At 37.0% G+C, this 24,367-nt stretch overlaps 1 protein-coding gene across 2 annotated transcripts in view; it reads left to right on the forward strand.

Moving 5' to 3' along the window:
- The window catches only part of TOX (thymocyte selection associated high mobility group box), a 296,755-nt gene that overhangs the window by 148,314 nt on the left and 124,074 nt on the right, over window positions 1–24,367 (forward strand). For both annotated transcript variants that reach the window (XM_033125689.1, XM_033125688.1), the window contains one exon: window positions 18,033–18,275. In XM_033125689.1, the coding sequence (XP_032981580.1) occupies window positions 18,033–18,275 (243 nt within the window). The remainder of the gene's footprint in view (window positions 1–18,032; window positions 18,276–24,367) is intronic.

Below are 24,367 nucleotides of genomic sequence, written 5' to 3' on the forward strand. Positions count from 1 at the left end.
CAGAATCTACTGGGTGGGTAGCTTACAAGCCCAAATGCATGATATGATTGAAACCTTTCAAGGGCATGTTTGTATCCATTTCACTGGGAATGGTTGACAAGGTATTTAATCATGAGAGGTGACAACAGAAGTCCAATGAAAATGTAAATGGTTACATTTATAAAAGTAAATGCTTGGCTATTTATTTTTAGATACTTAAGACCAGGCCCTTTCATCCAGGGAGGGCATTTAAAGAAAAATTATATCTGCCCTAGGGTGCCAGTATAACATAATATGTAAGAACATTGTAAGTAAAAATAAATGAATGAATGAATGAAAGTGATGGTGAGTTCATAGGAGCGTTTTGTGGACTTAAACATATTTTTTTCTAGAAGAGTATAAAACCATGGTAGCTTGGAGTTTCATGTAACAGTAAGTATGGTGGAAATTCTAACGTAGTGCTGTAATGTTCAATGCCTACATAGCCTCCCAAATAGATTTGATAGCTGGGAGGGGTCGGGGGAGGGGAGGATTAGAAAACCTCTGTGTTCTTCATGGTGCTTGTCATTGAATTAAATCTAATGTATATGTTAGGGGTGCACTTTCTAGGGCTTTGAAATTTCTCTAAGAACAAAATGTCTGGTGCTTAACTCAAAACAGAGGCAGGCCTGCCTCTCTATGAACTTTGCATTTAGAAGTCATAATCACTGCCTTCTCTGGCAGACATTCTAGAAACCACACTATATTGTTCAGAGGAGAAGGTCATCGTTAAGTTCAAAGATCCGGACTACATTTCCTTCCATTCAAATTGAGTTGATCACACACAGAATACCTTTGGAAGGCTGAGCTTTGCATTTTGAATTCTTACTGAACTCAATTCATTCAGCTAAGTAGCCTCCCAGATCCATAGGTGGTTCTGAATAGGACTGTTTGATTAAAAAATGAAAAATGTTACTATTAATTTTCTTCTAACCATCAATCCCAAAACTGTACTGACAAGTTTAGTATTACTATTAGATTAGAGCAACCCGGTATCATCTCTTTGGTGCCTTTAGGGTTTTGAAGTGTAAGGGCTAATTGAATTTGTTTGAAACAGTAGAAACACAAACTCAATAAATGATTGCTGTTATAAAGCAGCTGCTCCCTTTCAGAGAATCATTATGTCCGTCTTAAAGACCTTTGGATAAAGGATTAGGAATTCAAAGCATATATATATATATATATATATATCATAAAAGCTTGGCTCCTTAGATTTTCAAATTCAAGTACAACAGATAATATTAAGCCCTGACTAAAATCAAACAACTAACATTATTTTTCTTAATATTTCAGTCAGGAGTTACTAAAAATGTTTTAAATACCAGTGTTAATTTGTGAAGAAGTAAAGAGCTCCAAATACTTTGTCTTTGTAAAAATATGGCACGTTTGTGTGCCAGAATCAAACTATTTTTTAATAACGTATCATATATTAAAATGTTTTTAGAATGTTTAAGAATTAGACTAATGGAAGATAATGTATACTCTAGGGGGACATAAACCACAAATTACATAAATTGAATGGCCTTAGCTAAATTTCACATTTAACATTCCTTTTGTTTACTGTAATACAATGTGTTCAAGAACTCATTACCTGGTATTCTTTTAGGGAATTTTAATCAATTTACCCCTTTCAGCAACCATAAATAAGATTTTAGTCATCCTGCAGGGGGAAAAAAAAAGTGTTGTTCCTTTTCCGACATAACATCAAACATCTGCATAGTTTAGTAATCCAAGACAACTTGCCTCATAGCATCACTCAACAATTATAATTCCTGTTCAATTTTCAAATCAGTACATGCTTTGGGACTTATAGACTAAGTTGCTAAGTAGGAACATATGGTGCACTACTGCTCCTGTGATGTTGCTGCAAGCAAATAGCATAATTCTAAACTTGAAATGATTTTTATAGAAAGCCAATGCTGGAATGGCTCCAGAAATGGAAGTACACTGTAAAAATTAATGATATTCTTTTAGACAGTCCCACAGGGCTCTTTGGCGCTATCTACTGCATGCATTCTAGACCTCTTAAGTGGGTGTATACAAATCCTTAAAAATTTTTTGCATATAATTTTATAATTGATAGGCAGCTTTTAAATTGAATATACCACTTCATAATAAGCCTGACAACTATGTAATAAAAACCCATGACATTTCCACTTCTCTCTGACTCCATTCTTGGAATATTGGCTATTTTCTCCTTTAATAACTAAAGTGTGCTGGTCACTCACTACTTTAAAAACCACTTAAATTTTTCTTACCCTGGATAGAATTTGAACCGTGCAATGCAAGATTTCTTTGTGTGTTTCCAGACCCTGGCTAAGGGGACCCATGTTGCTTGATACGTCATGAAATCACAAGTCCGCTCCTGTATAGATTGTGGGACAGTCTGAGTGGGCTAATAAAAGGAAAGCCAGGCTGAGGAGTGGCCCACAGTCCGTCATAAACTCATTCCTTTCTCATTCTTAACCTATCATGTTTGATTGACCAATGTGCCTGAGTCCACAACAATGAGGCCAAGAGGACTGGCCTTTCCACCCGAGCTCAGACCCTTCTCCACAATCTCCCAGACCCACTCATGTTCACCTGCCGAAAGGGGTAAATTAATTAAAACTCAAGCCCCTTTCTCCAGGCCCTAGCATTACAGTACCTGCCACAGTTCATTATCTGTGATTGTACTCAAGACATAAATGTGCATTTGAATTACATATATCAAAGGAAACAGAAGAGGAGGCTGGTTGTCTTAAACAAATTTCTATGGCACTAAGGTTATTTATTTTTAGTTTTGAACATATACCATTACTTTTTCTCATTCTTTCTTCTATGGCATTTCCCAGAATATTGTTTTCCATGGCTGCTTGTTCATTCCAAGCTTTCCACACACCTGGGCAACATTTTTCACATATTCTCTGACATAGGAACTCCTCTCATGCATGCCTCACTTGGAGTACTGTGTGAAAAGCTGTGTGAAAGGACTGGGTTTTTTTTTGTTTTTGTTTTTGTTTTTGTTTTTTGTACTGTAATCACCTGATATGGGGATCAGAAGATTTTTCTGTGTCAAGTCATGGAGAAGCTTTGGTTACTTGACAACCATATTTTCAGTAAGTCAGTTCCTCCTTGACCTTAGACTTTATTCCACTAAACCATTTCCTTCTGTTTGGTTCCCATCCCTACCCCCTTGCTTCCTTTATTTCTTCCCCCCTTCCCTTCCTCCATCCTTCTTACTTTTCTTTCTTCCTCCTTCTTTCCATGAACAGTTATCCTTTAAGCATGAACTAATTTTTGTTGTTAATTCTGGATATCATAATAAACTCTAAATATTAAATGCTCTGAGATCCTATTTTAAATTATTTTCATATTGTGGTCAGGTTTCTCTCTCTGCTTCTTTTCTCTTCCCCCACTGAAATTGTCTCTAACCTGCGCCCTCAAATATCAAGATTGAAAAATAACCGTGATAAAATAAAGCAATATTATTTTTTCCTAGAATCTTACAACTAAGCATTTGACATATATTTCACACCATACATTTTGAATAAAAAATCTGAAGAGCATCTATATATCTAGGGCAATTCTTTCATGTTAGTTTCAGATTTGATTTTTAATGTCACTGAACACCTGTCCCTGACAGCAGCTTAGACTCAACATATCAGTTCATCAAATCGAAATTCATCACCTTCAAACTACTCCCTCACCCCCAAACATTTCTTTTTCCTATATTGCCTAGAGTCATTTGAGTTGGCACTACCTACCCAGTCACCCAAGACAGAGCTGTGGAGGCTCCCTAATCACTCAGACCTGAGTTAATCTCAGGGAGTGTTGATTCTATTATAGTTTTTTGCATAAGTTTTGAATCTGTCTCCTCTTTTCCTTCTACATAATTACTACCTGGGCTTCATGGTTTCTCATTCAGGTGTCTCATCTCATTTCCATCTTTCCATTTCTCCTCTCACTGTTGCTGTTCCTTACTCACACACCTCCATGACTCTCTAGCTTGTGCAGGTCTGAGTTATCGAGGCACATATTTGCCCCTCTGTGGCACATAGCATCCTAGAATTGGTACCCACTTCACTGTCTTGCCCAACTGACTGTGAGCTCTTGTTTCTTTCTGGATCTCCTGTGCCTAGAATTATGTGTATGCAACATTTTTTGTTGAGAGATGAGTAAGCGAATTAAAATATTTTGTGTATATTTCCTAGTCACATTAATTCTTTGAGTCTTCTAACTTGCAGTGATTTTTCAGCCCTGCATTGTAGACATTTAGTAGCACCCCTCCGTCTGGTGTTAGCATCTCAACACATTAACAAAAGGCACCAGCACTCCCACCTCCTCAGAGAATCAATCATTTCAAGTACGGGACTCAAAGAATTAATGTGACAATAATCTAGATAATAATATGTAATTATTCTTACAATAATACTGTAGTGCTGTTTGTCATCAGGACTACAGTGGCAGTGGAATAAAGAGGATTCTCCAAGTTCCTTTTTGTACAATATTTTCTTAAATCTATTCGAATTATGATGTTTTGAGGTTTGCAAACATATCGATAATTTATATCGATATGTATATCGATACATATATATTTATATCGATATATATATATGGAACCTAAATAGATTCCTTTAAAAAATATATTTTTTTATAAAATATATAATATATATATATATATATATATATATATACACACACATAAACACTAATTCTCATCACCTCCTTTCATACTTGAGTGCTACTTTTTTTTTTTTGCAAAAGATTTTATTGGGCGAAGGGGAACAGTATGTTTTTCCCAGGACCCCTCAGTTCCAAGTCCAATCGCGTTTTCAATCTTAGTTGCAGGGGGTGCAGCCCACCATCCCACGCAGGAATTGAACAGGCAACCTTGTTGTTGAGAGCTCACGCTCTAACCAACTGAGCCATCCGGCCACTCTATATCTATATTTTTAATTATATATTTTCCTAATGAGAAAATTCTCTAGGTTAAATGTAAATGAGATATAACAAAACGGCCTTGGAAGTAAATTTTAAAGAGCTTTTTTGGAAGTAAATTTTAAAGAGCTTTTTTGAGAAAAAAAATTCTTGACTATGGGCCATAAAATTTCCGTGATCGTGACATAAATTTGAACTATAATTAGACCAATTACTTTCAGATTGGTTCCTTTTGGCAGAAATTTCAGGAGTAAAGTCAACTTGACTTTTTGACCATTGACCCAATAAAATGGCAAAGCTGCCATGCTTTGAGTAATCTAGTTAGTCCAACAAAGTCTGGCATCTTAACAAGCTCAAACTAGTTACTCAAACCAGTCTTCAGTGTAGCATTCAAATGATTACTCTGCGCAGTCCCAGAGGTATTCATTACAGACAAAATTGCTCTTGTTTCCTTGCATACAAGCTGAGTTTTCAATGGGAAATGAAAGGATGCCTGGAAAAATAGGCCACCTAATTAAGTTAAACTACTCTAGCATTTGGCTTGACATCTTCATTAGTCAAAATTAAAAAGATGCTTCACTTGAGCACACAAGTTACTATTGTTTATGTTGTTTTCTTCCTAAATTGGCTTCTTACATGGAAGTCTGTTTTTCAAAATTATATCTTGAAATAGCTCACATATTTCTTACAGTTTATAAGAATGTCTTAATAGCTGTATAGATACTGCATATGGGCTCCATACAAATATATATCTTAGGACTCTTGAGAGGCAAACATACATCAGTTTTTCTGTATATTTTCTTGATTATTTACATATTGGTGTGGTTGAACGTTAGATGATTCTTTACCCACCCAGTCTTTATTTATTATTATTATTACTATTATTGCTATTATTATTATTATTTTAGTTGGGCATTGACTGTTAACTATAAATGATCATTTACATGAGAAATATGAAATCCTCAAAAAAAAATTTAAGTAGACCGTGAAATTTAAACTGAAATTCATTTGTCCAGTAGAGTGTTTTACATCAACCTCTCTAACGGGGCTATTTCAGGAACATTTTAAAACATAAACATCTGTAGAGCACACCATCGACTGCATGCCAGTTCCCACTCATTGACACTAATGAGGCTGCTGACAGGTTAAATGTTGTGTATCATATACATTTCCAAGCTGTGGGATTTGTAAATATAACTCATTTTTTATTTCAGAAAATGAATGTTTGTTGCTGAGTATGCTTGAGAATTTTATTATAATTGTCAAATAGTATGCTTTTCAAGCATTGGGGAAATGAATTTCAGTGATAAAAATTATGAAACTATCTGAATGGAATAGCGCTGGTGGTGAAAACAGATTTTCAAAGCATCAAGCTCCACTTGGAGGATCATTTGCTCGGTGGACGACTGTCAAGTGACACCAAGACCCTTAGGCACTGGGAAGAGATGTCCTGGCTCTAGTACACAGCCTGACCCATTAGAGTGTACAGTTACATTTCATACATTTTCAAAACAGCCCTTTGGCTTGTTTAAAATTGTACTTTGAAGATATTTTTACTTTAGCATGTGAATTTATGAAAAACTAACTGATCCTTCCTGTTAAAATTTGCAATGTATATAACATGCTAGATTTTTTTTTCTGGCACTTATTATAATAAACCTGTCACTAAAAAATGTCTACAAAATGAATATGATGTTTAAGTTAAGCGTAGTAATATGTTGAATGATGTCATCTGTCTCTGACAGCTCCATTTCCAAGACACTTAAGGACTGTACTAAACAAACCCCAAAATTTTAGTATGCCAATATATCAAGCAGAAGTGATTTTGCCCATTTTTAGTATAAGAACACTGAGGCCTTGAAAAGCTGAGGTTGTTTTCCACCCAGCCGTATCTCTTCTAAGACCTCCTTCTTCATATCCTCATCTGCCACCCCAAACACCTTTAAGAAAGTGTCAAGTTTCCCTTTGCAGTTTCAGTTCCTCGCTTTTGGAGCCGATTTAGCTAGACTTCCCAGAAACACAAAGAGGGTTTCAGTTTAACCTTCATCTATATCCATATTATTTTGTTCTTTCTCCTGTGTTTTTTCTGATCTATGTTATTTCACAGCTTGGATATAAAGATTTATTACTGTAACCCTAATGGTTTGAAAGTAATTGGCTGTCTTGGAAAATATCCTCCATATATTCCTTGTTGTTTATAAGTTACGATAATTGATCCTTTTGCTAGTGAAGTCAAACAAGTGACTTCTGAGTTCTAAAATCAAATTATACAAGTGGAATAGCCTGGTCTGAAACTCACAAGGGCTCTGATAGTCATGATTTGAGGCCAATAAGAAGTATTGTATTGGTCCTGTACGTGACGGGGCCTCCCAGCATTTCAGGAGAAGGCCCTCCCTCAAGAAGACCTAAGCCTACTGTGCGTTGTTATTTTCTGAACTCACAAAGTGCAGTGGCCTTGAAGGGATGGGGTTTGGTCAGGAAATAGGATTGTGGGTATAGGACAGGGCCAGCAGCCTTATACAGAAGTTACCAGTAGGAGCAGCCTGGACTCAGGTACTGTGAGTACCCAGCTGTTTATTTCTTATGATCTGATTTCAGTTAAACTTCTTGCTTGTTCACAGGATGGTAAGTTTTAATAGGAAGGTTCTGCTTGGCTGGAAGTTTAGGTGAGCGCTCCCCTACCCATAATGTAATCAATGAATTATATCCGTAATAATAATAGTATCTGTCAGTTGGCAGCTACTTGTGTCTGACAAGGAACTAAGCAAAGGCTTTGCATACATTATCTCACTTAATCCTTACAATAATTCAGCACGGATGAGGGAGGTAGAGTGATGGGCCAAATATCAAAAATTGTAAATATCAGAGCTAGGATTCTGGCCTGGGAGGGCCTAGTGCCCAAGTCTGACTCCATCCTTTGTCGGTGAGGCTTCATTTTATTTTAGAACTTTTAAGTCAAATGTTTATGTACTAACCTCCATTCTTGTTACTACTCAGATAACTGCAGTGTGTTATATGTGTAGGAATTCTCTGAAAACAGTAGGTTGAACCAAATGAAATTGCAGACATTTGACTATCTTTTACCTACAAAAGCAGTAATTTTATATCTGTTCAAACACACAGAAAAGCTGTCTGAGGTTAAGTGTTTATTTGCTATCCTTGGCTTCTTTTGTCCAGAGTGGTGAATCCTTCCTTCCCCTCTTTTCCAGCCTTTTCCAAATCTTTACCACCACTGCTGTCCCATGTCCTCTGTATTCTCACTACTTTTCTTTCCCCAGTCCAGGACTTGTTTCCCACTCTTGGCACTTTTCGTTCTTCCTCCAGAAGGTAACAAAGTACAGGACGTCTTTCCACAGAAGATGGCTCACCCTTCCCACTGCTCTTCCCCACGGATCCTACTTCTGGGTAACTAACTGAAGGATGAGGGGTTTTATCTCCATCAAACTGAGGGAATTGTCTCCAATTGAGTTTTTCTTCCATGTCCCCATCTTCAGCCCTACTTCAACGTAAGCTTTCTTTGCAGCAAAGACTAGGAAGTGAGATGATCCTCAAACATCTAGGGATCCACTTGCAGGCGTTTCCTGGTAATGATCCAAAGAGTAGGTATTGCATGTCAAAGTATAATGAGTAGAAACAGGAAGTTCTCTGTCCTTTTTCTGGCCCCCTTGATTGAGGGAGGAGCCAATTCAAGAGCCCAAGCCATCTGCTTAGCTCTTTTCCTCGGCTAATCTGGCATTTTAGTGAATAATGTGTTTACATACCCAGCATTTATTTTACTGATTTCTACACAACAGGCGAAAATGAAAAGAATGGCCATAAACATATCTAGCATGTAGTTTTAAGTTTACATGTCAAATATGTACATATAAAAATAGGCCAACACTGACTGTTTGGCTCTGTTCTGGCTGCCTGCATATAATTTAGCAAATAAAACCTGACCATAAACAAAAATCAATTTAACTCAGGTTTAAAAAAATTTATTAAAGCTGGACAGCTGTACCTGTTTTTAAATGATGTATTAAAACCCCAAACATTTTAAATGAAAAAAATTGTTGTAATAATGCTATGGGTTTCCCCTCTGCCCAGCTAGTTCTCTAAATACAGTCAAATCATTTAACCTCTTTGGGGCTCACTTTTCTCATCTGTAAAGTGGAGGCATAGTTTCTGAGTTCTCTTGAGTGAGTATTCTGTGATTCCAGTTCAGCAAAAATATAGAACTCTAGAATGTTATCTTAAGGAAAAATATGCATAAGGTTATTTATCACGGTGCGCTTTGTAACAGAGAAAAATCAGAAGCACCCTAAATGTTTGGTAGTAGAAAACCAGTGGAATAAATTATAGACCATGCACACAACAATATAATATACAGCCATTTAGGCAATGATGTAGATGATATTAATTGGCATGGGAAATTATTCATGATCCATTTTAAGTGACCAGATTAAATTATATGATAGTATAATAATACTATAGCTAACATTTACTGATTGTCTTATGAGCCACTATATTACTCAAATTATTTACATTACCACATTTAATCCTGATGTGCCCTTAATGAATTGAATACTATTACCATCCCCATTTTACAGATTTGGAAACTGAGGCTTAGAGAAATTAAGTTACTACATATACTAAGGGATGAATTGAGATTTGCATGTAGCATTTCTAGCTCCAAAATCAGAACTCTATGATCTGAATTTTGTTATTAAAAACAAAAACAGAAGCCCAAAAGAAAATAGCCAATGGGGACTAAAAAAAAATCTTGAAGATACACGTTTTAATAGTGTGGTGTTTTGGGTTTGGTTTTGTTTCTGGATGGTTGGATTAAGGGTTTTTTTAATGCATATTTTATTTTTTCTTCCGGTTAATGTGGCTTATTTATAAAATGAAGCAAAAAAATGTAGCACTAAATCTCAGAACATATGAACTCAATGTGATAGTTGAAAACATCTGGAAAACTAAAAAAAGTATAAGCTGCACTTGTATGTAAAATTGTATACTAAGCAATTAAATTTAAATGTTTTAATTATCCCCTTTAAACAATGAATATGAAATGATGACCTATTACCGGGAGAACATCCTTGGGCCCCCACCACGGTTTCAAAAGTAGCTCCTCCACTTCAGTCTGCTCTCCCTAATCATTCATGTGTGGGTTGTGGGTTGTGGGTTGTGGGGGGAGTACATTATTTGTTTCCCAGAAGTTTTTGTTTGTTTGTTTGTTTGTTTTTAGCCAAAGGGGAGGCCCTTATGACAACTTCATACAGCACTTGGTTTTAAAATGTCACCTAAAAATACAGCTCAGAGACTCATGTAGATCCCCAAACAATAGTGAGAAAAAACAAATGTCTTCTCCATTTTAGTATCATTAATGGATTATGGCAGGAGACATGCCTATATGTAAATGTAAGGACTTTTCTGGAAGTCCCTGGAGAGGTGGCCCTGGCACAGGTGTGATTCACAGAAGAGTCTTGGACTATCCTGCCCTGCCCACCGCTGATATGAGAGTGCTTGGCTCACTGTCCCAGAACCCCCGAATCCTCAGAGCTTCAGCCTGTTAACCCGACCTTGCGCTCCAAGATCACCCAACCTGGACCCTAGGAAGAGCCAATGTGGCATTCTCGGGGGTGGCCTCAAGTTGACCCTGTCTTCTGGTGTCATTTGGGCTTTGCTCATAGGTTTTTCTGTTATGAAAAACCATCATCCAATAAAAACCAGACCCAGTTGAGGCTTGCGTTGGGTCCAGTACCTCAAAGTTTGTTTTGATTGGTGGATCCACTCTTGCCTTTTGAAGTTTTCTTAAAGATTGAAGACCTGCCCTTGCTGTTGAACCTCCTTGCTGCGTTGTCTGGACTTGCTCATTTGTCGGTTTTGTGGTCCTCCCTTGAGCACTTATGGTATCTCAGCAGAAGTGTCTGACCTTCAGGCCCTGTTATCAGGGTAGATCTGCTTATAATGCTCCCTTCATCATCCTACCTTCAAATAAGTTCTCTTTTATTTACATTCTGATATTACTAAGCCTGACACTTTAAACGTGATCTTCATAGGAGCCTAAGTACTTACATCTCTTCTAATTCACTTTCGTTACAACAATCTGCTTCTTATAATTCTTTGTATCTCAAATCATACTTTGCAGGATGCCTTCACATAGTGAAGAAATGCTTCACACAAGAAATGCTTCTATGGCAAATGAGGCACTCATTGCCTTTTACTCAACACAGGTTACAAAAATTAATGAGCACAAATAAAATAAATGTACTTTCTACCAAAAATTGCATTTTGATAACTGTTGCTTGAAAAATTAGTACATTGTGTGTTTTTAAATGAAGATGATTTATTGCTATTGTCTAACATGTGAAGAAAGACAAAAAAATTGTTTGCAGGATCATTGGCTTGAGCCATCAATGGCACTGTTGGACAATTCTTGCTGAGTGTTAAGATGATTTATGTAACAGACCGAAGCTTTCCACAGTAATACATTATAGTCTCAAGCTATCAGCCCTTGTTCATGCAGAGACAAAAGAATCTGAAAAATACCTACTTCTGAAGGTCTTCTCAAAAGAAATAAGAGATAATGTTGATGCTCTTTAAACTCTTTTGAGAGAAATCACCATTACATGCAGCATCTTAACTTCTGAAAACATACAGAGGAAGTTTATGATTTTTCTAGTGAACTCCTCAGTTTACTTTGATTTCCATTTCGTTAGTTGAATCACGCAGTGACAATTTTCAATAATAAAAGATGAAACATGTTTAAACATTGGCGTATTTCTATCAAGAACTTTCAGGAATTATGTTACAGATTAAAAATTAAGGCATTCTGTGTATGTTTGATGGCAGTGCTATTTATTTATCTCCCAAATAAAGAGCTCTATGAGAAACATATTTTACAATGTTATAACCATAGCCATATTTTTAGTATATGCATGATTGCATGAAGCCATCGCATAATTTAAAGATATGTACAAGATGATATTTTTTGAATTCTTCTGAGTTACGAGACTTCTTGTCATCGAAGATTGAGTGCTCTGTGTAATGATTGCAACATGTGGACAGCGACCCAGAAATGCAAGGCCCCTCTGGTGGAGAAACTAGATTTTAAAAAGAGAAGAGGCAAAGGCCAGGAGAGATTTCCCGTTGTTTGTTCCTGGTCAGCATGTATTAACACTCTATCTAGACAGTATGAAAACATGAATTCTCTATAGTCCAAAGAAAAATCAGCCTAATTAACATCCCACTTCCAGATGTAACAATGTAGAAAAAGAATGAAAAATAAGAACAAGCTGGAGCAAAAGGAAATGTGGGTTGCAGAAGAAGGAAATAATGTAAACAGGATACCCAGGTCATGGAATATGCAAAACAATATGATTAAAAAGGAATGTGAGTATGTAATTAAATGGATAGGGAATGAGATCTTCCAGAAATCAGGTGAGGAATTTGCTTTCCTTTTGCACTGAAATGGAGAGGCTGGGGAAGGTTGAACATGCAGAAGGACAATGGCTGGGAAAGCTTGCAAACAGATCAAGTCAAAACGGATCGGGATGGATTCTCTCTTACTTTCCTAACCCTGTTTCTTGATTTTAGTCTGACAAACGATCCATCTGACTAGCAATGTGACCTCCTTGCCAAGAATCTCCCAGGGAAGTCAGCTTTCTATGGACACAAGACAGTAGGTTAGAAAGTATAGCTTTTGTAGCAAATTTAGGTACTGAAATCCCGGTTCACAAAGTCATTTGCCTTTTGCCTGGCTCAGTAGGAGTGGAACTGTCGGAAACTGATCAGCCTGGGTTGCAGGTCTGGCAGCACCATTCCCTGAACAAGAAGAATTGTGGTACTTTGCACATGAAGTCATTATCATCTGAGCTCTTCAGCATCCTTTGCCTGTTTACAATTTTCTACTACTTTTTTTATTCTTTAATTTCAAAAATGCAATTCAATCCCTTTAAAATAAAGGAGAAATGTTAGCTATTTATGGGAAGCAATTACATGAATATATTATGTATGAATGGGGCTACACTGTGCTTCAATATGAGGTCTGATCAACAACAAATATACTGACATTCCTTTATAATGGTGGCTAAATTCTCTCCCATAATGTCCGTAGTGGTTTGTTTTCTTAGATATGATCCAATCCATGGCATACATAAACCCATTTAACAATAACCGAAGCAATGTTAAAGCTGCCATTTATCAAGAACTTTCTTTGTGGCAGACATATTATTAGGCTTTTTACCTCACTTATGTTTTTGCTTTCAATGCTCATAAGAACCCCATGAAGCAGGTTTTGAAACTGAGGCCCACAAGGACTAAGAAACTTGCCCCAGAATTCATTATAACACGTGCTGTGAAAACCTGGACGCAGTCCCTTTCTCCTGGACACCAGAGCCTCGATTCCTTCCAACATATTCTGTGGCCATTCTCATCAATCACGGAAGAGTCCTCTCACCTGGATCAAAATCTGTCTTTTTCTCATCGGAGAAAGATGTAGCACTTTATCAGCTCAATGTGTAAATTCCAATGCTCAGATTTTAAGAAAATGACTTGAAATCGTCACTGAGTCTTTTATTTAGAACTATTACTAAGTTCTAAAATTACTCTCTTGAGGATGACGATTCTGTATTTTGAAATTACTACTTTAATGCTTCCAGCAGTTCTCTTGTGGCCTTCAGAAGTTCACATATGTTTCAGAATTAGCCAAGTTGCACGATAGTACAGCCCACTCTAATCCACATGACCGGGAGCTCCCGCTCCTGGACACACAGCTTTGTGCAGTGTATGGCATATCCCAGCACCAGAACTATGATGAGACCTCCTGTGTCTGGGACCAGTGATTACGTTCAGGTTAGGGAGAATCTGGTTATGTAGCAATAATATAATTTTAAGTTCTTTGAATCATTTGGATCTGCAGACTGGCTATGGTTTAGAGCGAATTACTCTGCATGCTTCTTTATTTCCAACTTACCTTTCTTTAAAATGATAAACATCCAAGATAAAATTTAAAGTATTGGCTAGAATTTCATACCTCTATCCCTAAATACTTTCTCTCTATTTGTATAGACGATCATCGTTAACTTTTATCATTCCTTTGGAAGGAGGAAAGCTGCATGGCTCAGACTGCTGATAAAAGTCTGGTCTCTAGGCTGGGATGGGTAAAAGGCACTATGAAGTGTGATAAGGAAGATGATACCAGCTTGAAGGTCCCTGGCTATTCTCCTCCAGCATTCTACACTAGAACCCAGACCTGTAGGTCTGCAGAGGGCATGGGATTGACTCCTTGGTGGTCACCAACTCAGGTTAAAAAGAAAGCATAGTCCCAAGTATCATGAGGATCTGCAAGGGTCTTAGGAAGGATCAAATGATCTTTGGTCCCAAGACAGTTGGAGAATCAAAGAACCTTTAAACTCCTGGCTTTGCTGAGACTTGAAGGAAGAAAATAAGCCCAAGTCAAAAAAGGACCCTGAGTCATTTGACAAGTACAGCAGGTCCACTGTGTCACCCAAGGATGGCCTCACTCAGCTCCTCATCTTCTGTGATCAGAGTAACCCCCCCCCCCGCCCGCCCTCTATGCCCACTTGTCTAATTTGGCCCTAGCTGATATCCAGGCATGGGACATCAGACCTGCTGTCCCCAAGTGATCCCGATGTGGAACCAAGACTTCCACCAGGTCCTTACTTGATGTTCTACCTGCAGTGGGGATTAGGTTCCAGCAACTTCTGAGTGTCAAGGGGCCCTGAAGCCACCCTTACAAATCCTCTGGGACCTCTATATCACTATGAGATAGTAAATACAAACCACTTCAGGATGGTAAATGCAAGCCACGTCAGAGGAACTGATCAGTAGCCATAGAGGGACACCACACAACCCTGCCCCAGCCTTTCTTAGGCTGCTTAAGCCTTTATATCTCTACCAGCATATTTTTGGCTTCCCGACATGCTCAGAGATTAACGTTATGTACCACATTGTCACCTGGCCAGAGCAGTCTTGGGAATACAGGATATGTATTCAAGTCCATGCAATAACCGTGGTGTATTCACAAACTTCATGCCTTGAAAGAGTCATTTTAGCATTCATTCATTCACTCATGTAAGCATTTATTCCGTTATTCATTTGGTAATTCTTTAAACAAACTTGTACACTGATTCTAACCAGGCAGCTTCATGTGAAATAAGGAAAAATATTGAATCGTACCCTATTGCAATACATCCCCCCAACTGTAAATCGTTTCTAATATATAACTTACTATTGTTAAGTTAAATTTATTCTTATTAACTTTTTTAAAAAATCAAAATAAAGATGTCATGTCACAAAAATCAGTGTTGAGGAATTAGTATTTAGTCTGGCATTGAAGTTTTTGTAAGTTCTGTGATATTTTGACATTTTATTCAATTGCCATGATACTTTTATATGGCATCAATTACACTGCAATAGGCTCATGGCGAATAATGTAAAGAACAGAAACAACCAAGTAACCTTATGTTGTTAAAATTCTTGATCCACATAACTACCCATTACGGGTTAAGTTGTGGAATCTGTGGTTTTGGTGTATAAGTGCATGGATTAAATAACGTTAATGTGTAATTACATGAAAATAAACCATGTAGCTTAGTTAAATTATAGTACAATTGTTATCACTGAATGTAAAGTGATACCAATTAAACCTTCCTTAGAACACCACAAATTAAGATTTAACTACTGGAGAAATTCTAGAATGTAAAGTTATAGTATACCACAAGTAGAATATCCCTGGGTGTGTTCAGAGGTTTAATGGCATTTATAAAGTTAAAACCATCTTTTTTGTTTATCGCTGGCATTAATTGCACCTTATTCAGAAATGATTCAAACAGATACCAGTTAACTTCTTGAAAGGTACATATCAATGAATTCAGACTTTGAAATGTTGACAAGAAAGACAAAGTATGATTTCTTGTGCTGGATTAATAGAGTAAATATTTTATTTTAGTGGGGTGGGCATTGGGGTGGAATTTGGGACAAAGAAAGACCTGGTATTAATGTTAATGCTAATTGTTAAATTATGAAATTTTGTTCATCAGAAACAGTTGGGTATTGGCAACTTTGTATCATTCCACCTAATAAAATAGTAGCAATTGAAATACTTATGTAAATATCACAGCAATAAAATTGCCTTCCTCCTTCATATATTCATGACTCATATGTACTGAGCTGATTGTTTACCAGCTGAGTACAAGTTATTTAACTTCTGAGTCTCAATTTTCTCTTCAGGAAATCAGGGTAATAATAGCTACACAAAGGATTATTGTGAGGATTAAATGAAGACACGTAGTCAAAGAAGTCAATACAGTGCTTTACTTGAAATCAACATTAATAAACAGGCTTTCTCTCTCACCCAGTTCCCCATCTTTTATGCTTCTTTCTATATGAATACTTACCAGAAACTGGTGGTTTAGGTCTGTAAGACTCAAGGTTTAAAATATATGAGACGTGAGAATTTAATCAAACTTTAATTTTACCACAGAGCACTAATATATTTTTCACACAAGAGATAGATACTGTAAGCAGAAAGATTTGGTAACTGATGATTGAACTTTTAGAGCTGGTGTTATATTTTTTAGCCGAACTTTAGATATTTAAGAAAAATGATCTGACGATGAATCAAATATTTCCTTCATATACCCCAGTCTCTAACCTACACGTGCCTGTATGTGACCAGGTCTCAATTCCAGATGGTCCAAGTAGCTCTTCATTTCATCATATCTTCTGACAGCACCTAAACAAATATATCAAAAGTTGTACAACATTTAGCAAGTGCAACTTGAAGATTTTCTTTCTGTTAGACAAACAGACGCCATCTGGAAAAAATAACCCCAGGCACTTGGACGCAGGAGCATGAAGCTTATTGGCTGAACACCCAATGAATACCTTACACTACTTTCTTTGGCTCCTACCCTCTGCCTGCTCATTCCAGACCTTGCACACTTCAGCAGGCGCTGTGCTGTTAGACAAGTGAGCCCTTGTTCCCCACGCACTCAAACACTACGAAGACTCGCTTAATTTGAAAGACAGGCTTTGCAAGAATTATCTGGACCAAAATGATTTCCTTTCACACTAGGATCCCTGCTCTATAAAGGACTTCTCAATATCACTGTGTCTTTATATTAATTAATAACAATATTTTATTAGTACTATTCAGTTCCTCTTTATACCTTTAATATTTACCATGTTCTGTTTTTAAACAGGATTTTCCTCATATGATCTTTCCTTCCTTCTTTACTCCCACACTTCTTTTATCTAAAGCTACTTTCTGAAAAAAAAAGTTGCACATGTTATTTATTTTACTGATTGACTTTTATTCCTAAATTAGTGTAATAAAAATATTACTGTTATTTTGCCTTTCAAAACTGACTTAACTGAGTTTAAATGACTGTGATATTATTTATCAAAACTAAATATTAATTTTAGGGAAAATTCAAATAAATGTAAGTAATCAGAAGTCAAGAAAGCAATCTTTATTTTATTTTGATGATACAATCTTTGTGATAAAAATAGCTTTTAATGACCTTTTTTTCATACATCAAAGTTTCTATGCAACCGCACTTATGCAACATGCTTAAGTTATTTCTATACTAATTACTTTCCTTTTGTTGGTTGTGAGCCTATAGCTTTTCGAAACCCAAAAACAAATTGCCCCAATACTTGTGGAATTCATTTTATTACATCTCATGATCTGAGCAGTAGGGAGTCCTATGAAACATGTTTGATCAAACATTAATTTTATAAATTGCCTTCCTTCCCCACAATTCTTATGAAAAAAAAAAGTATTCAGCTAGATTAACTCTGGAAAATTTTAATGGGACTATTGAAATCTGTTTGAGCTCAGCTTCTTGGAAAAATGAAACTGCCTAATGGAAGCACTCTTTGTATGAGAGGTGGATATGCCTTAGAGACGATTTCTTCCCTGCATAATAGTGAAATTGCCGCAGGATAATCTAAGTGTTTGAACCGTCTTTTACAAATCCATAATGCTGATTGTAATAATATCTGAAGGGGTCATGTGTGTTTGTTCATGATAAGGAAGAAGGAGATAATAATTTGCAATAATATCACTATTGTTTTTTCAGTCCTACCCTGGTCCAAGCTTGGAAAGTGAAGACTTTAACATTCCACCAATCACTCCTCCTTCCCTTCCTGACCACTCGCTGGTGCATCTGAATGAAGTCGAAACTGGTTACCACTCTCTGTGTCACCCAATGAACCATAATGGCCTGCTACCATTTCATCCACAAAACATGGACCTACCTGAAATCACGGTCTCTAATATGCTGGGACAAGAGGGAGCACTGCTTACTAACTCCATTTCTGTGGTAAGAACCTGCTTACTTATTTGTAGTGGGGAATGAGAGATGGGACCTAGTGAGGGCAAGGTCTAATTTAATGGAAGAAGCTTTAAATTGTAGTAACACCGCATTCTGAAACTTGGAATGAGTTTTTAGCCATGGAAAATGTTTAGGGTCCTATAAAACCCTAAAGCAATTTTCCATGTTATATATTTAAGTCTAGGCAAAGTCAATTAAGTACATGTTTGATCACTCATATTTGACTGTCCTCTCATGGAGTTAAACTGCCTTACTAGCTTTCAGATAAAAAGTTATCTTAAAAGGTGCCACTTCTCATCCAGCTCAGGGTTCCTCACCACAAGCGAGACCCCCAGATCTTCTAACGAGGAACCACTATGAAACTTGGTTTCTACCCTCTTTTCCACTCTCAAAGTCCACACATTTACATGATAGGAAAGCAAGAAAACAATTTTCATTTTTATTTTGAAGGTGTAATTCTGATGATCAAAATTTATCCCCATTAACATATTTCAGTCTATTGGAACTGTCGTCGCTCAGAGTCTTCTAATATCCTACACTTCTCAAATTTAGTGGGAATGTGTATCACCAAGAAAACTAGCAAATATTAAATTCCTAGTCACAACCCAGGGAGTCCAGGGCTCTGTATTTTTAATGAGAACTCTATGCTTGAGAAACGCGGACTTAACATAAAATCTTTCCTTCTGATTTTCATGTCATCTAAAAACTTAATTTATCCATTTATATCTAAAGTAGTGAAAAATATTTTCAGTAGCATATGGCTAAGGGCAGAGCTTTTTACCACGTCATAAAACTCTCTCCCAGGTTGACAGTGACTTTGAATTAGCCCTCGTTGGTTTCGGTTGTTCAATCACTTAACAGTCCAACTCCATTTTCATTTTCGTAAGTCACTAAACAGTGCCGTCCAGTTCACAATGAACAAATTGGTTAACTTGTTCATGGTATGTTGTTTCTGATAGGAAAGCATTTTGTATTATCACTTATCTAAGTCATTTGGGGATGTATCTCTAAAGTTAATGACTTCACAATAAGTTTTTTTCTGTTAAGCATGAACATAAGTCGGGGGTGGAAGTAGTGTCAGAAGAAACCCCGCAGTAGATTTTCTAGGGAATGAAGCCCAGAGACTAATGTCAGGATAATGTATAGATTCTCCTAAGAACTGCAGCTAGCTGGGTAACCAAGAGGGGAGCGGGTTCCTGGTACTAGCAGGGGCAGACCTGTCAGCACTGTTGCCCCAGTATTTTATATTATATTCCACGTGTATAAATTTATCCTAAGAGTATTAACTATGACTTCATAAAGTAAAGTAGAACATGAATTTTTAAATACACATACTCAATGTGTAAATCTGAATAATGTATTATATGTCAAAGTAGTCACCTTGAAAATCACAGCCTATTCTTCTTTGGGCTAAGACTTTAGACCCAGTTCATGAATCAATAAGGCCTCCAAGGTCAGGCCTTATAGGTGTCCCCGTTCACTAAGAAGGAGAGGAAGTGTGCTTTTACACGGTGTGTAAAATATCAGTCTTGTCTGCTATGTTCCCTCCCCATAATGGGAATGGTTGGGGCTATAGGAAGAATAACAAGATATTCAAGTATACAGTTTAGGTTCCCAAATTTTTTCCTTTATATAATTGCCTTTTTAGCATTCCTAAAACCCACTCAATACATCAGTTGCTCTTTAAGAGATGCTTATGCAACTTCAGTAAATATGCGTGTGGGATTTTCCCAGATTTCCTATCCATGGCTATCACTCCATTCCCAAATGGCACTCAGGACAGAACCTAGCTGTGAAACATACCATTTTCTAGCCCCTTCCTCTCCTGTACTTTCTTCTAACCTCTCAGGAGCTTCAGCTCATCCAAATTTCTTTATGCTTTCCCCACCCAACCGACTGTCCAAAACCAAACATGGATATTTTCCCTTTACATTGGATTTCCCTTGGAACTTTTAATGCTTTCCAAGGCAGAGGGGCCCCAAGTGGCCCACACTGAGGGAAAGAAGCTCTAATTTGCCATTCCGGTTCTTGGCAAGGTGACTCTAGCACAGTTTTTGACAGGTTGGTGAGCCTTCCCAATTTCTCTCAAACCACGTTCTGAGGTAGGCATCTATTTTATCTACTCACAGTGCTGGTCCTGTCATTTTATGCTGTAGATAAAAAGTTACTCCAACAAATAATGCAAATCCTGGTGAGGCTTTGAATAAGCTTCAGCACTGTCCAATAGAACTTTCTGTGATGATGGCTATTCTGTTACCCATACTGTCCAGTAACAGTAGTCATTGGCTACTGTAAATGCAGCTAGTGTGAATGAGAGAGAGACTAAGTTGATTTTATTACATTTTAATTATTTTATGTTTAAAGTAGCCACATGTACCTAGTGGCTACTATATTGGACAGCATAAGTCTAGTTAATGGTGTTGATTCTAACATTAAATCTATATTAACCCCATTTTTTAAGCCAGAATGGTCTTGGAGAAAGTAGATTTGGAGATTAAATTTATTGTGAAACAGGGTCCTGTTTCAAGGCTTGGATCTCCGGCTGGATTCCAAGCACCAGAGTTTGATACACTATAGAGTTACAATAGAAATCTAACAAAGTTGGAAGGGTCAGCTATACTGGAGCCTCCTCATTCCTTTGAAAAAGAGACAGGAGCCTCTTCACTTCTTATTTTGAGCTATTATGTTTCTACAATGCCATTCATCAGTGTGTATATTTTAAACACTTGCCATGGTCTAAATGATGCAAAGGGCTCAAATGATGATAAGACATGGTCACTGTATCTTAGGAGCTTATATATTACAGGGGGAAAAAACAAAAACATGAATCAGTAGGAAAGAAATAATTAAAGTGAAACACAAAGCAATTAGACCAAGCGAAACACTCAAATCAGTATTACTGGCCATGAACCCAATAGGAATTTCAAGTTGTAAGAGATTATAGTAATCTGGTTTGCGTAGTTTATAAAATTTGGTGGAAAAGGTTGGACTGCAGTCAGGGCTGGGAAGATGGTTTTGATTTTGACAAACAATGAGGAAAGAAAAGGTATATTGGAGAGCAATTGAAAAGCAGTTTGAATATTTTAAGTTAAGAGATTTGACCGAAGGCTTCAACAACCAACCAAAGGACTGTGGACTTGATATGATGGATTCTAAACAATCATTCGCTGTTTTCACTCAAGGCAAAAACATTAAGACGGCAGTGTTGTAGGAAATTTCTTCTGGCACCTCCCTGGATGGATAGCAATGGTAAGAAACTGGAGGTGTGGAAAGTCTGAGTAGCCTGTTGTCATAACTTGGGCAAAGGGTGTTGAGGAAATACACAAGGTGGTGACAGTGAGAATAGAAAGATGGGCTGCTAAGCTGTTTTCACATCATTCCCAATTATATGGATTTGAAGATGAACAACGCTTCATATCATCATATTTTACATTTAAAAAGCACTAAGGGATTACTTTCTTTGAAAGGAAGTTTAAGACTCTAAAATAGTCTCTTCACGCTTCTTTGTAAAAACTGGCTAAAACTCTTTCCTTAGCAACTTGCTCATGTCTAATGCGATGACAAAATTTAACAAACAACTGCTGATTGGTCTGCCAATTGTTGAAATATATTTATGAATAGTACACAATGTAGGTCATCGGTGCTCATATAGACAAGGAAATGATGGCTACAGAAATCAGGATGTAAAAGCTGCCCAGCTAGAAATGACAGTGCTCTTTCTGAGTTCTTTCAAAATCACCTATAATAGGGGAACAACTAACAAAAGCTAGCACTTGTAGATTCTAGATAATGAACTTGCTCTAAATTTTAAAATTCTGTGAGTATAAGCCACCCTAGGCAGATTTATATATAGGCTCAACTCTTTTCCAATTTTATTTTTCAAAAGCTCTTCAGTGTTATTAAAGCTGTCTTTTGCTATTAGTATGGCACTTGCATTTTTGTGTTAGTGTTTTCACATGATGGAATTTTAGAATTTGAATGGATCAAAGAGGTGAAAATATTTTAGTTTTCATTGAGGTGTTATATATATTTTAGAAGTTATTATAATGCTTAATATATATGCATCATCATACACATATATTATATATATTACTATTTTATACAATATAAATTATTAGGTTGGTGCAAAAGTAAATGTGATTTAAAAGGGTAAAAATAGGGGCCAGTCCAGTGGCTCAGGCAATTAGAGCTCCATGCACCTAACTCCGAAGGCTGCCAGTTCGATTCCCACGTGGGCCAGTGGGCTCTCAACCACAAGGTTGCCAGTTCAATTCCTCGACTCCCGCAAGGGATGGTGGGCTCCGCCCCCTGCAACTAACAGCAACTGGGCCTGGAGCTGAGCTGCGCCCTCCACAACTAAGACTGAAAGGACAACAACTTGAAGCTGAATGGCACCCTACACAACTAAGATTGAAAGGGCAGCAACTTGACTTGGAAAAAAGTCCTGGAAGTACACACTGTTCCCCAATAAAGTCCCGTTCCCCTTCCCGATTAAAATCTTAAAAAAAAAAAAAGGTAAAAATAATTGCAAAAACCGCCATTACTCTTGTACCAACCTAATATATATAATATATAATCTTTTTTGAGATTTTATTTTAAAGATAAATTTTCTTGTCTCTTATGTCCAATGAACGGCAATATAAATGATACAATTTCACTGATTATCAGTATCTACTACAGATGTCTAATATATTAGATATAAAAATTTAGGCCATTAGAAATCAGTATCTGAATGAATATTATTCTCCCAATTTTAAAAATGGAAAATAGAGGGTCAGAATGGTTAAGTGACTTGCTCAGTGGCTCAGCCAGTAAATACCCCAGCTTCCTTATCTTAAAAACAAGGATAATAATAGTCTTTACCTTGTAGGGTTAAATGAATATTTAAGAATTGTTTAGTGGTTGGCACATTGCAAGCATTATATAAGTTTGTTAAATAAAATAGGAAAAGCAAGCTTATATTACTGTTCTGGAGAAGTTAAAATGCATGAGAGAGAGATAGTTTTCCAAAAGAGTTATTTATACTTTAATCTTTAATCTTCTTCACTTCTGTCAAAAAAATAAAAAGACAGCAAAAAGCCTACCAAAGAAGTCTTTACTTTTTATTGAGTGTCCTTGTAAACCATTGTAATTAAAATCAACATCTTCGGCCCAGATGGCCTTAGTTCATATTCTGGGACTGCCACTTACCAACTGTGTGACATTGAGCAACCTATATAACCTTTCTGTTCCTCAGTTTCCTTATCTATAAAATGGGTATAATACGATATTTAATCCCATAATGTTGTGCGCATTAAAGTAGTTAATATCTGTAAAGTAGTGTCGTTATGCAGTAGGTGCTATATATATTCAGTAGGAATCCCTTTCTGATAAAAAGTTCACCAGGGTAGAATATCTAGATTGTCTTCTAAAATTTCATCAACATACACAGGTTGAAATTTCTTCCTTCCCAAATTTCCCCCACTTCCTTTTTGTGTATTTTTGCCTGTGTCATTTTATGTTACAGTAGTAGTCAGTCAGGATTCCTGCAAGAAGTTAGAGTTCTGGCACTTTAAAAAGATTCCATTTTCTTCAAGTCCCTATTTTCCAAGACCAGTCTATAAAACAAGGTAGACTTTCTATTAGTATACACTGTCGAATAAGTGCCAATTAGTTCTGATACTCTAGGTCCAAGTTAAACAGCCATTCATGACCCAATGTGCAAAAGTTCCATTTTCTCAAAATTCTCCTGAATTATTTTGATAGTGGGTAATTGATCAGAGAGTGGAGTCTGATTAGAAGAACCCTGGAATGAGAGTCTACCGTGCTAGCCATGGGCAATTCATTGTACCCCGCCTATAACCAGTGGCGGTGGGGGGTTGGGCTAGATGAGGGGCTCCAAACTGACCTTGTTGGAGTCAGAGGGAACCAGGAATCAGCCAGAAGGGCTTTGTTCTTACTGGTCTCACTTGTTTACATTTCTTATAAAAGTTCCTTGAACGAAGGATTCTGATCCCCAAGGAGATGGAAAACCACAAGAGTAGTTGATCTCTGAGATCCTTCCCAGGGCTAGCATTTTCCTATGATTCATTCTCTATTGA

The sequence above is a fragment of the Rhinolophus ferrumequinum genome, chromosome 14, assembly GCF_004115265.2.
Source record: "Rhinolophus ferrumequinum isolate MPI-CBG mRhiFer1 chromosome 14, mRhiFer1_v1.p, whole genome shotgun sequence".
Lineage (NCBI taxonomy): Eukaryota > Metazoa > Chordata > Mammalia > Chiroptera > Rhinolophidae > Rhinolophus > Rhinolophus ferrumequinum.